The sequence below is a fragment of the Micropterus dolomieu genome, linkage group LG12 (assembly GCF_021292245.1).
Source record: "Micropterus dolomieu isolate WLL.071019.BEF.003 ecotype Adirondacks linkage group LG12, ASM2129224v1, whole genome shotgun sequence".
Classification (NCBI taxonomy): domain Eukaryota; kingdom Metazoa; phylum Chordata; class Actinopteri; order Centrarchiformes; family Centrarchidae; genus Micropterus; species Micropterus dolomieu.
This window is the reverse complement of record NC_060161.1, coordinates 16,981,221-16,996,033: the sequence shown is the minus strand read 5'-3', so window position 1 is coordinate 16,996,033 and position 14,813 is coordinate 16,981,221. Positions and strand designations below refer to the sequence as shown.

At 40.1% G+C, this 14,813-nt stretch overlaps 1 protein-coding gene across 5 annotated transcripts in view; it reads right to left on the bottom strand.

The window, feature by feature from the left end:
• kcnip4a (potassium voltage-gated channel interacting protein 4a) overlaps positions 1–11,485 on the bottom strand; it is a 144,963-nt gene extending 133,478 nt beyond the window's left edge. For 3 of the 5 annotated variants that reach the window (XR_006827324.1, XM_046063790.1, XM_046063791.1), the window contains exon 1: positions 11,266–11,485. Coding sequence is in view for 3 of the 5 variants with exons in the window: in XM_046063790.1 (XP_045919746.1) it covers positions 11,266–11,326 (61 nt within the window). In the remaining 2 variants the exon portion in view is untranslated. The remainder of the gene's footprint in view (positions 1–11,265) is intronic. The other 2 variants (XM_046063795.1, XM_046063792.1) reach the window with 2 other exon arrangements.
• Positions 11,486–14,813: the final 3,328 nt, after the last annotated feature.

The window sequence follows — 14,813 nt, the reverse complement described above, 5'->3', positions numbered from 1 at the left end:
CCCGTGGCCAAAGGATGTTGCCACCCAGCAGCATCAGCAGCACAACATGAATTCAGCTTTATTTCCTGAATGTTCTCCAGCACATTAGTAAGTTGAACTCACTAATTGCCTTTACTACTCAAGTGTAATGTTAACCCCTAGGGATGGAGCAGCTCAGCAGAGCCTCCTTTATGTGGAATCTTTTGGAAAACACCAACATAGGCCCGACATGTAATCATTGTATGATGTTATCAAAGGACGGTTAAAATCAAGGGAATTGGTTGAAGATACTTCAAGACATCTCAAACTGAACTGAAGAAGCCTCTGGGATGAGAGGCGAAACGTCCAGTTCCCCTTGATTTTATCCTTCCTTGGATAACTCTGACCTGGATGGATGAGAATCTTCACAGACACTGTAAGAGGTTGCAATGAAATCTATAGTACATGGAAAGTTTTAATTCCTGTGTTTATAAAATGAAGGTCAAGATAAGAGAAGTGGAATGAGGCCAGAAAGAAACAAAATCTGACTACTTCCCTTACTTGATATTCAGTGTCTAGATAGAAGGAAAACCTTTCTTGTGTTTGTGTATTTATTATAGATATATGGCCTGTACTACGAAGTGGGGTAACTGGCTTATCCAGGTAACTTCAGGAGTAACTTATACAGGTCATCCTGTCTACGTGGACTACACACCACATCTGTACTCAGTGTTAATGATGAGAAGTAGGATATTAATACACACCACTTGATTAAAAATGTTCAGATTTCATCCTGACTTGTTTCACTGCGGTTGCAGCTGAAATGACGTTATTCTGAACACAACAGCATTACATTCATACAGCGAGCCCTGCAGCCTCTGTGATTTTAGAGAGGAGATCTTAATTAATTAACGGGCCAGAGTTGCAGCCCATCTGTAGGCTATAATTTAATTATCCTAACTGTATTCACATATATTTAGATAGACTATTTTAGGTGTCCCGTGACCCTCTACGCAGGATAGGCGGTTGACGATTTATGGATGGATGGATGGATATTTTACGTGTCCAAAAAGTACAGAGCCAGGGTGAGGGTTAATAAACCAAGCAAAAAATAAATCCTAGATGAAAGTGTAAAATTTACAAGTACAAATATCGGAAATTCCTGGAAATTAAAGTCACTTTTCACTGCATGTAGCCTATAGGCTAATACACGGCAGACGTGTGTGTGTGTGATGTTGCAGCTGTTCTCATAAATGTGTGATTATAATGTCAGAGAATATTCAAGTTTTTTACCTAATTTATTACCTAATCTTGGAAATTAAATTTTCTCTCGGATTATTACCTCTCTCTGCTGGCTCCTTTTTTTCTATTACAATGGACCTTATGTGCAGTTGCAGCATCTTTACATCTTAATTATATTTCACATAGGCTAAATGAAGAGTCCATAGAATAAGAATTAGCCTACAATAAGAACACTGTGAAGAAAATTACAAATTTACTCCATGCAATACCAACAACGGTGTTAGACTTAGGCATTAACATGTCTTTAAACTGTTCATATCCTGACACAATCAACGTGCATTCTTTTGGAGAAATGCCAAAAACTCCTTTTATGCGAACGCGCACCAACTCCAATTAAGTTAACACCGGGTAGACACCGACTCAACTAACCAACATCTTATCCACCTTCATAGTGCCGTTTAACTCCAGTGTAGGCAGTCAGAGTGTGTCAACCCTGACTTTGCCTTATAACCCAGTAGAGTAGATTGAACTCCCTCCGTAGTACAGGCCAGTAGTTATATTATTGTTGTTTTTTTGCCTTGATGCACAAATATTTGTCACAGTATACTCCAACTCATTTTTTTGTTGATACTGTATTGTCTAAAAGTAAAGTCCTATTAAACAAAGGGAAACATTACATTGTAGGATTTCTAAAGTTTTTTAAAGATTGCCTCATCCCAGCGTCCCCACACACACACACGCCACTGCAGAACCCTGTCAAAGATGCTGTGACAAGTTGGAGCCATAAATGTGTGCTCATTATTCCCTGTTGCAATAGCTTGAAATTAAAGGCTGCTGTCGATGTCATCTTTCCTTCCCAGTTCCAATGCCATGGTGGTCAGAAACCCTGCGGCTCAGTGTTAGCAGGTCAGTTGGTAGTCACGGAAGGGCCAGACAGAAAACCATAGAGAAAACGCGCTGGGTTGAGCCATGTGCATCTAGGCTGGCTGTCTCTCTGCCTGCCTGCCTGCCTCCAACACACACACACACACACACACACACACACACACACTTTCCCTTCCAAATTTCTCACACACCCACTGTGACCTTGTCCTCCAAAGTGGCGGCTAAAATTATCAGAATGCATGAAGGGACACGGCCCTGTGGATTAAATAAACTGCAATGCAGTATTTAAAGAAGGTGAAGTCACACTACTTTGTATCAGCACATCACAGATTTATTTTCTCTCTCGTATTGAAACAGGAGAACTCCATAATGGCATCCTTGCGGAAACAGCGGTTGCTCACTTATGTACTTAAGCTGACCTGGAATCGATACAACCACCTCTTAAACCATTGCCGAGTAATGTGATAGGTGGGAGAACATGCCAGCCACAAGAAAGCCAGGATCAGATTTTACAGAAGAAAAAGGTGTCTATGACGTCTTTATATAACCTTGCACTTGTTACAAGAGGAACCTACTTTCCTAATCTGGTCAAACGTACAGTACTAAGGAGTTCTGCAGCCCCAGAATGCAACTGGTTTATTCAAATTACAAGTATCAACAGCTTCAGATGCAAAGGCTAATCAAAAGGTCACGCAAGTTAATGAAAAACAGGGCTGTGATAGATACCTAACAATCTTGCTCATACAATTACGTGTCAATCAAAGCATTTGTTCATTATCGCGCTTCAATTATGCACCAGTATTAATTACTGCAAAAATAAGGGTTCAGCACATTTAAATGGGTAAGTAACAAAGCTCTTGGGAGAAGGCAACTCAGCATAATGAAAATGAACAGTGCGGACAGTCCATCAGTTCACATTTTCCAGATTTCCCTCACACAGTTCAACACATGGCACATACTGCCAAGACTACGTTGTATACATGTATAGACACCAGCGCACGTGTTTGAATATGCACACTTTCACATCGGTAAAGAACCCGACACAAACCCACACACAAGTCTCCAGAGACACGTGCATCGAACCTTTTACTACTTCCCTGCCCTCTGTGGGTGCGTATCGTTTTCTGAGTCACTGTGTTGGAATGCCTCCATAAATTATTCAGCCGCAGCGCCTGCTATCTGAAGATAACAGTGGCTCTTTATCGGTCAGCGTGTACCAAAGACACTGCTGGTGACTATACAAGCACCTGGGGGGATTTGGGGCACCTTCTGTGTAAGGATGCATGTCATTGTGGCAGTGAAGCATTCAAAAAGAATACGGCCTATCTGGAGGTTTATGTTATGATGTCACTCTCTGTTTCTCTGGTGATACTCTCATGTTTTCAGCTCAGCAAAAAAAGGGCAATGTTTTATGCCACTGCGTAACTAATGAGGACTAAACATCAGGAAAGTTATCTGTCATCTATAGGCCTTCCTTGTATTACTAAAGTGGGAGTTCGTTCAGAGAACAAAAAAGTAATCTACTCACTGTAAAACAACCCAAAATACATCATGGGAATCATTAATTATAAGCCATGCATTTTGTTGTTTAATCTAAACTTCCAACAATCAATCGCTTATACTGCCTCAGACTCTGTTGATCAAATACCTGGTCTGCACTGCAAAAATGGGCTGTAACAATTAGGTTAGTTGATTATTCTATCATACAATAAACAACTATTTTAATCATCCATTAAGCATATTAAGTCATTTTTGAAGCAAAAATGCTAAAAACTCACTTTTTCCAGCTTCTAAACTGTTGAATGCTTTCTGGTTTTCTCCATATTCTATGATAATAAGATGCATAAATTTGGATTTTGGACTGTTGGTTTGACTAAACAAGCAATCTAAATATGTGAACTTAGGCTCTGAGGAATTGTGGTGGGCATTTTTTCACTATTTTCTAAGGTCAAAAGATTAATAGAGAAACATCATTGACAGATGAATGAATAATGAAAAAAGCAGCTGCTTCATTACCGACGACATCATCATAACCTGGTCTATGTGTCTTTCCAAGTACATCTGTCAGTTAATAACATCACTTTCTTCCATGTCTGACAATATATAGTGATCTCGACACACAATATATATTAGGCTATAACAGGTAAAAAAAACTGTACTGAGGCACTCTCTTATAATGTCAATACGAATAAAACAGTGTTAGGACATCTGTCCACTGTATGCTTGTAGCTAAACAATTGGAAGAAAAATATGTGACACCATTTTCTCTGTATAACCACTTGGTGTCAGCCTTGCACATGGCATGGATGCCAGTACTAGCACACAGTGGACACATTCTTTCCACGATTTTCAAGGTTGAAAGTTAGTTGACACAACATTGCCAAACATCTACTGATAATTACATAAGCCACTGTAGATAAGCCTTTTGACAGTCACTGTTATTCTATGCAAACTGCTGTTGTATTTCCAGTCTATTTTCTGGTCTCCTCTAACAAGATGGACCGTGGCTGGCATATGGCTCATGTCTGTATACTTTCCATGTCGTAATCTCCCATCGGAATGAGAGATGTGTTTAGGATTTCATAGTCTATATTAAGTGCTGGCAGTACCCTGTTGGACACAGACATTTGGAGGGACTTTTGAGCCCCCCCCGAATTGGGAAGAGAAGAAAGACAGACGGACCCTCCAGTTGGCCACTCGTGCCAGGCCTGCCTCCACATATGGCCTGTATGATGTTCAGCTCTGACACCATTTCATCAAGGACCCCTTGGAAAGACTCATCCTACTAGACATACGGCTGATTCTTTAATGTTAGTTCCATAATTCTTTTTTTGTTCATAAGGCACAGTGGAGAGTGATGTTGGGGGAGTGAGATGTGACAACGTTCACAAGTTAGATCCGATGTCAAAAGCACATAGTAATGCGCTGTTTATGATTATTTGTGGAACTAATGATTACTAATTTCTGCAGGTGGGGTGGGATTTAAAGTCCCAAGATATATTATCTCAAAGAAGAAAATGAGCCAAAAGATGAAAAGCAAAATAAGAGCAAAACTCAATAACTGGATCTGAACGCCAAGTTGCTAACAGAGTCCAGTGGGAAAACAGTAGCAGCAGGACCCATACAGTATAATAAGGACACACAAACACACACACGTTATATATTTGTATATATTATAAAGTGATAAAACACATATAAAAAAAGAACACACAGTCTACTCTTTTCTGAGAAGCACTGAAACAATGAGTCTGTAGGAGTTCAGTGTTCTGCTAAAGGACAGTTTTAAAGCAGTGGTTCCCAACCTGGGATTCAAAACCCACACAAGTACAGATTCATAACGTGATGAATCTAACTAACAACATAGTGACAGTGTAATAAAATCAGAAAAATCAAAAATTAGCTTTTATTCCTTGTGAAATACTGTATAGTTTGACCTGTTGAGGCCACTGTCAAACATTCTGAGAGGGGAAAATTATTTCAAATGAACTACTCACACCTCACAGACATGCAATCTGTGAAGAAGGGTCAGATAAATGTTATATTAAAGAGTTACAAGCAAAACAGGCTGCGAAATGTGAGGATCAAACCTGCAACTTCTTGATTGTGGGACAGTGAATGTCGCTAGTGAAAGTGCTATAAAAGAGATCATCAGCAACTAAAAAGAAAAGAGAAAGTTACATAGTAGAATTTGTACCTTTGTCAGACTTTACAATAACAATAAATAAGGAGGAAATCAACTGTTTGATGTTGTGATAGAATGTTGTTAATGGGTTACTTTACCTAAAAATAGATGGATTATTCATATTCAGATGCATTATTCATAGTTGGTTAAAGATCCAAAAGGCATTTCATCTGTTCAAATTTTGTCTTAAAAAAAATGCAAGATTCTTCTTTACAGGTCAGTCAGTTGAGTGCATAATATCTACATCAAAACATATTAGCATACTTGGAAACAAGAAGCAAACCCTGCCCGACAGCCCTTCAATTCACTGAAACTTCTTTACTGTCAGAACGACAACACAGAACATCATTAAATATCTATAAGACAGATCAGCTAAAATAAAATAAGATACAACAGCAAATGAAGTACTGATGCATATTGCAAAGTTATGAGGAACTTCAGCCTTGAAACATATAGGTTAATTCCTTAACTCAGAGACGCAATATCACTGATCAAAAAAGGCTGTTCTTCAGAGGTTTGTGTACTACAAAGCGCTTTCTAGAAATATTATTTTTTGTATAAGCACTTGAACTGAAAGGTGAGAAATGAAGGATGACTAAAGTTTTTTGTGCTGTTATTATTCTGGGCACTGGGGACTGCAGTTTATCTAGGGTCCCATGAAATATGTTTCAATTATTTCCAGATTACATTCATTTTTTCCCCAAATTTGCATTTTAATTTTTCTAAATTCGGTGAGAGTGAGTAATCATGTAGTGGATGAATAAATTGAATATCTATTAAATAGGTTATTAGGCTACTTGAGTACTGTCAATTTCTTCCCATGTAGCTCATGCAGGAAAAGCCTCCAAATAGCTCTGACGGAGGTTACTCTCACGTTGGCAACACTCGTTCTTGTTTACGTAGCATGAACGGACATAGCTTTTTCATTTTTTCCAACGGAATATCTGACTCGACCCCATACAGCCACAAAGTCTTACACAAGCTTGTGTCTTTGTGGATTTTGTGGTTGCACTTTTGGGAGTTTGTTGAAGTGATGAGCTCTTCATCTCTCTTCGGTATGACGGCGTGTGTGTGGAGGACGTGCTGAGCCCCACCCTCAGTGAAACACAGAGCGCAGAGGACAGAAACAGCGTGTCCTAAATCACACCAAAAAATATTTATTCATTTGTTTGGCTTAAGTGCTGTGGAAAAACATACAATAATGCTATAAATTCCACAATATTCTGCATTTTACAGTTGATCCTTTATAATATCAAATTCCGCGGTGCTGTCCGCAGCGTGGAAAACATCATAGGGCCCTAGGCTATTTATCCTCAATATGACCTTGGCACAACCAAAGAAAGACACGTTTGCAAACCGAGGCCAAGCGCTGCCACCCACTTGGCATCGGCTGTTTGGCATGCCATCCAAGGAAGTCAAATGGAAAGAATCTGCGGCATAAACAAGCCTGCGGGTGGAAATCTAACCATGAAAGATGGTCCACTTCTTTATAAGCCTTAAGCAATCATAAACAAGCACCTTATGTTCCGCTATGTCTACAGCTATAGCTACAGCAACAGAGCTTTGACCCTCCTTCCACGAGCTTCCCTTCTCCATCCCAGTCAGTCCATCACTGTCTGACTCTGTCTCTCCCCCCTCTGTCCCCTGTATCCTCGCCTCGCCCTATTTTCCTTCCACTTCTCCTTCCCTCCTTCTTCTCTGGCCTGAGTCCCAAGGCAGATGGCCCATGCAAGCGGATGCTCCCCACCCAGTCTCTCAAAAAGAAAAACAAAGGCTGGATCCAAAACAAACAAAATCTGCTGGAGGGTGCCCGAGAAACAAGGAGGGAAGTTCATGGTATGATTAATCCTGGATTTGACCAGAGGCCGGCTTTTTCGACAGGTAGAGAAGCACACAGGTGGTCACCACAAAAACTAAAAACAATCCACCAACGACAAAGACTTCTTTCTGGGTCCCATGTTGATGCTAAGGAGTACATTTAACTTCACAGCAGTTGCCATTAAGACCATCTGATGTGTTTAATAAGTCAAACTGTGCAATTTTGAATCTTTTTATAAAGTGAATGTAAAACTCAAAACTCAAACAGATCCCAAAAATCTGTGATCCTCGCTGACTTTATTTTCTCTTCATCAAGAGGTCTAAAGCAAGACTGGAAGTCACACAATTACTTCAGTAATTTTCACAATTAAAACAAAAACACCTGAACATGCTGTCAAGTTGGGTCTTTTCTGAAGCTGCCCCTTGCTAAAAATGTCTGCCCTTAAAAACAATATGAGGTCTGAGCCTTAAGTTAAATGAGTTTGAGAATAATTTTTCCTTCCCATCAGGCGGACTGTAATTTATTCTAATAACAAATCAAACAGCACATCTTTTCTGGTAACAAAGACAGAAAAACCTTCAGATTGGCGATCCCGTGCTGCGTACTGTCAAAACATTCCTCTGAAAAGCTAAAACACACCGTTCTGCTATCTGACAGATTTGGAGCAGTTTCAGATCACAGCTTCACCGCCATCTGAGAACCCCTGGCTGACAGATGCTGAGAAAACACACACACACACACACACACACACAGCATGTGGTCAGTCCCATGGCCATAAAAGCTCAACGCTGACATTTCTGAGCAGACAAAGTACACTATGGTTCCTTCCTTGCCACTACAAAAGAAATACATGGCTTTTAGCACAAGGACTGCACATCTTTCAGTGACAATCTCGACTGAAACATCCCACATGAAAATAACCATCTTATATATTCTGTAAATTATGATTAACTATCTTTTTAAAACCATACTTCATACGGTGAGCTTCATCTGGGCACAACCATGTCACTAAACTGTTTTTGGCAGAGTGTGCTGCAGTCACTATCAAACTCTGTGTACTGCGTCCAGAAATGACTAAGTGATGACACTAATAAATGCTGCAGCTGGATTGTTGCACTTGGTTGCATCAAAGTCACCATAAATAAGCACATAAGCCATGAGCTCAAACATTAAAATACTACTAGTACTGATGCCCTCAATAGTGATTTTTTCAGAATGGTCTGTGTAGTGTGATTTGTTAAGTCTGTGACTGACTTCCTCGACCTTTAACTTTCCACTCTATGCTTGCACTTGTCCCCACCGGTGTACTAACACTGCATATATTGAAGTTTTCCTCTTGACTGACAGTCATCAGCAAACTTTTTAGTTTATTAACTTGTTCTGTTGGAAAGTATTATGCGTGTAGTGGGCAAACATAAGCCTAAGTAATTAAATGCATCAGAGTCAATGAAGAATTGATTCAACAGCTATGAGGTAATACCTCATGGTATCATTTTTACTGTTTGTTTTATTAGCCATTGTTGTTTTGCACTATTCGAGGCCCTGGATACACAACATGAGGCATAATTAGCTATGATAATTCATACCGACACAAAGGAAAAGAGGACATACATCACCAAAATCCCAAAACGGATACAGCCTGTTCAAAAAACGGAGCTAGCCATGGTGCTGAAAGTGGCTCATTCGGAACAATAAACCTTGCGGGGCTTGGTTTTATAGTTCGCCTTTCTGAAACTCGGGGATAGGCTACTTAAGGAGAGAAATGTCTAGGGGAGCCTTTGGCAGGCACTGACAGAAATTGTAATGATGATCTGAGAGAGCTCCAAGGCACTGATGCAAAAGAACCACTGCACCAAGGAAGCAGCTCCTGGGAGGATCATCATGGCTGGGTGGCTGTAGCATTTTTTTTGGGTGATCGTTACGTTTTAAGATTTCCCTTGGGGCCGTGATGTGGTACCCTGCTGGGGACATAGTGGTGGGGGATTTTGTGGGTGAGGAGAGAGGGGGAAAAAATAGGGAAAAGCTTATTGAGAAAAAAAATACTGCATAACATAATTTTGGTTCACTATACAGGACTCAGTGATTACTTAGAAACATACGCTAGAAGAAAATGCCATGAATATCTCTAGCCTCCCTGGACTGACCCTCCGTAGACCAACTGAGATTCAAGCCACCTGACAGCCAGCAATCAATATCTTTCAATAGTATAACACCTAGAGTGTAATACTCTAATACTACAGTCTCAGATATATGATACTGCAACAGTCAGATGTCTTCACCACAAATAATGACCTATTCTGGTCAAAAACTGAACAGCGTGTCCTCTGTGTCCATTTCCATGATCTGCATTATTCAGCGCCTTTAGAAACATTTGTCAAAGTCAGCATGTCCTCATTAGTTGGCATGCATTTTACCATTTAATAGCAGTTATTTTAGTTTCCCATTCTTCATGCCGAGGGGTAAGGGCAATTAAAGGCAAATCAAAATTCCAGAGACATAACTGAATAAAACATTTGCTAAAGAAGTATTAGGTTGGAGAGGAATACCTCTCAACGGCTCAAATCTGTGTTAAACCTTGAAGGTATGACTCATATCCTTAACAAAGCATAATTAGAAGTCAATTAGGTGTGCAAACAAATATTAACCTGGGCAAGGAATGATGAGCCGTTAACTGCTCTTCTGGCTCTGAGAGAGGCAGTGAAAAGCCTGGGGGGAAACCTATGGACTATAACTGAGTGATCATTATTCTGGATGCCGGCCAAGTACTGTGGAGGTGGGAACCCAGGAGAGGATTTGCAACTGAATCCATTATGGCTGATGTTTAACTGATACCCCTGTACCCATGTACTCAAATTCAATTATCACAAGAGGGTTGCGTGTACACAAAATGTAGGCTACAGTGGCAGACAAATTGAAAAATAACTGTCTTCGCAACGGGGATTTCTTAACCTTACCAACCACAACTAAACTTTAACGCCCTGTAGGTAAAACCATTCAGCAGTAATGTTTACAGCACAAATGAAGAACTATTGCTGCTGCCTGGTCCTTCTGACAAATTGACCAAAGGTCGTCCATACAATGACCATCAACCAAACATTTTCCTTTCAAGAGAAGGCAAAAGTCCAGACATGACTTTGCAGTGACAATAAAAACAAATATCAAAATGTATGTTGCAGAAGCATGCAAGCTAACCTTCAGAATGAAATTAAGCCAAACTCCTTTCAAATTAGATCAATTTAATGTTGCCTTTCAAAAAATTCGTATACAACTACGAATAGACTAAAGTTAAGTTACATAACCTAACGTCACCTAAGTTACTATTAACGGATACTGTAAGTGTAATGGTCATCAACAAAATTTAATTGCTAAGTTAGCTACCGACTAACGTCAGACAAAGACAGTCTGAAGACCAGGTGAAATAAGCAAATGTTAGCTTTAACAGCTTAAAAAGTTGGCATTGTATCAAAAGGTGTTTGTTGTTGCATTAATTACAAGCCAAATCAAGGAGTTGTAGCAAGCAAAATTGAAGTTATACTGTACAAGCTGTATTCCTTATTTACATATTTTTGACCTTTAAGCAAGGCAATATTAAATTGTACTTCTTATGCTTGGAGTTTTGCCTGACGTTTTCTCATATGAACGCACGAGCTGACGCTAAAACATGCCACCACTGTCCTACCAGGTGAAGACACAGCAGCGTCCACGCGTGCAGAAATGGTCTCCACTCTCTTTGCGTCCATAGTTTTTCTCTTTTTCCGTAGGTGGACTTTTTTTAGTCAAAAGACCCTCGTTTCAGTCGCAGGAGCTCCTCAGCGCTGACTTGTGAGCGGCTGGTACTAGTTGCTGCTGACTGAACTCCCAAGTTTCGCAGCGAGTGAGCGAGAGAGCTGTAACGCTGCTCGTGCACGCGGCTCTCGGCGGCGGCGCGCATCAGTAAGTGAGTGTCAGCAAAAAAATGCCTTCGGTTGTGAATGTGTCATGATTTGCATTGCTGAAACGATTAGTTAGTAGTCATTGATTTATTGACACAATTTAGATAAGTGATAAATAGTTTATAGAAAAATGCCAAATAGCCTATTTGCTGTTTCCAACAAACCAAATGTGAGGATCTGTTTCATGAATAAGAATGTTAATCCTTGGGTTATGGGAGGGTTGTCAGTCAACACAACAAGCAATTCAAGACTATGGGAAATTGGGCATAGGGATTAAATACGATTGATCAGTTAATCTAAAAATGAATAAATAATCAGCAGAATAAATAAAAGTGAAAATAGTCAGTTGTGGCGGATTTTATAGGATCTAAAGAGCCACTATAGATTCAATGTGTACAAAGATCTTTCTATATATATATGTTTGTGTACTTTTAGTCTAGGGCTCTTTTTTGATATTTGCCAGCCCCAGAGGTAGCCACCTCAAACACGGTATCCTATGAAATCATTGTTCAGGTTGGGGTAGAAGAACTTGACTGATACACAGAGCCTTAACCTCACCCCCATCTAACACACTTGGGTTGACTTGGAACGCTGACTGTGAGCCAGGCCTTATCACCCAACAGTGGCCCGACTTCTTGTGGTTTAATGGGAGCAAATGCTTTCAGAAATCCTGCCCATAACCCAAACACATATGGGTATAATGTTCTGGTGTCCACATACTTTTGTCCACACACATTTTCATACCAGATGGTCAAATCATTGTCCCTTAGTATCCCAGAACTGTGGCCTACACATGCAGCAATTCCAGGCTCACGATGAAACATTTCCATCCACTGGCATAAACTGAATTTATGGTGTCTGTACCAGTGTGGTTTGTCCGGCATGCCAAAGGCTACGTTAAACTTTTAAGTAGCGGTTCACAAAGTGTGGTTCAGGGACCACCAGAGGTCTTTAACCATGTTTTCATTAAACATCTCTCTTTCCCATGAACAGTTTAGGCAGTTACATAATTCTGCAGCGAGTCAAAACACTTTGGGATGCTGCCTGATCAAATGGGAGTCTGCAGACAAATACACACAGCACTTGATAAAAATTACACGCATACATTCAATGCACAGTACTCCCTCTCTCCTTTTTATTTTTCACCATCTTGCACACAAAGAAACAATATAGACAATATTTCAGCTGTTGGACAGAGCAGCATGTCTGGAAACAGTTAGAAATCAAGAGGAGGATCCACACATGGGCTACTGTTACTACAACTACAACGCTCTAGATGACAATAAAGCTCACAATAAAAAGATAAACCCAGAATAAATCAGACTCCCTATTAGCAAGCCAAGACAACTGTCAGCTATTTTGAAGATGACAACATTTTTGTTGTTCTGTTTCATTGCAGCAAAGAAGGAGAGTTTGCAAAGGATTGCTTAACTGTCTCCCAAGAATACCACAAAGGATACAGTTTTCTGTCTCACTGTAAAACTCCCACTCAGTTCACCTAAACGCCACAGACAGCTTCAGACGAATAGTGACACAGCAGGCTATTTATTTTAGCTGGTATTATTGGAAATTGCTGACACTTCCCAAAAACAGGAGCTTCTCCCTTAAACGATTTTGATGTGTGTGTTAGAGCAAGTAGCCACTTTGAACCAAAGTGTAATGAATATTTTTAGATATATTTATTTATGAGATGTACTGTACGTGTATCCTATGCAGCTGATTTCAGCAGATTTATGATGACAAAAAAGAAATCCAGGAGTGTTATAAACTGTCACAGATTCATCAAGACAGATGTTGGTCAAGGTGAAAGGTGCATATAAACTGCAGTTTGCCTGATGTTTGATGTACTGTATGCCCTGTGAGCATCTTTCTATTCAGAATGGTAATCCAAAGCTGTCAAAACATCAAACTCTGGCTTTAAATCTAAAATGAATTGATTTTGTATGAAATTTGGCCAAAATAATATTAAACCTTTTTAAGGATTTGTTGTTAAGGTGTGTTTGTGGATCATTTTGGCATCAACGAAAGAGCACAAAATAACCTCTTTAATGCAAATACAGTATCTCACAAAAGTGAGTACACATCTCACATTTTCGTAAATATTTGATTATATTTTCATGTGACAACACTGAAGAAATAACACTTCAGCTACACTGTAAAGTAGTGAGTGTACAACTTGTATAACAGTGTAAATTTGCTGTCCCCTCAAAATAACACATCACACAGGCATCAATGTCTAAACCACTGGCAACACAAGTGAGTACACCCCTAAGTGAAAATGTCCAAATTGGGCCCAATTAGCCATTTTTCCTCCCCGGTGTCATGTGACTCGTTAGTGTTACAATGTCTCAGGTGTGAATGGGGAGCAGGTGTGTTAAGTTTGGTGTTGTCGCTCTCACACTCCCTCATACTGGTCACTGGAAGTTCAGTATGGCACCTCATGGCAAAGAGCTCTCTGAGGATCTGAGAAAAAGAATGGTTGTTCTACATAAAGATGGCCTAGGCTATAAGAAGATTGAAAGTGGGCTGCAGCACGGTGGCCAAGACCATACAGCAGTTCAACAGGACAGGTTCCACTCAGAACAGGCCATGGTCGACCAAAGAAGTTCAGTGCACGTGCTCAGCATGATATCCAGAGTGTGTCTTTGGGAAATAGACATATGAGCGCTGCCAGCATTGCTGCAGAGGTTGAAGGGGTGGGGGTCAGCCTGTCAGTGCTCAGACCATACGCCACACACTGCATCAAATTGGTCTGCATGGCTGTCATCCCAGAATGAAGCCTCTTCTAAAGATGATGCACAAGAAAGCCCGCAAACAGTTTGCAGGAGACAAGCAGACTAAGGACATGGATTACTGGAACCATGTCCTGTGGTCTGATGAGACCAAGATAAACTTATTTTGTTCAGATGGCAGGAAAATAATGGTGGCCACAAAAAAATATTGACACTTTGGGCCCAATTTGGACATTTTCACTTAGGGGTGTATTCACTTTTGTTGCCAGCGGTTTAGACATTAATGGCTGTGTGATTATTTTGAGGGGACAACAAATTTACACTGTTATACCATCTGTACACTCACTACTTTACATTGTAGCAAAGTGTCATTTCTTCAGTGTTGTCACATGAAAAGATATAATCAAATATTTACAAATATGTGAGGGGTATACTCACTTTTGTGAGATACTGTGCGTCAGAGAAAATCTCTTACATCTGTTCAATATTTGGAAACCTCGATCCACAAATGCACTGTCACCTCGGATGATGATTGATACCATGTTTGAGGTGGCTATAAATAA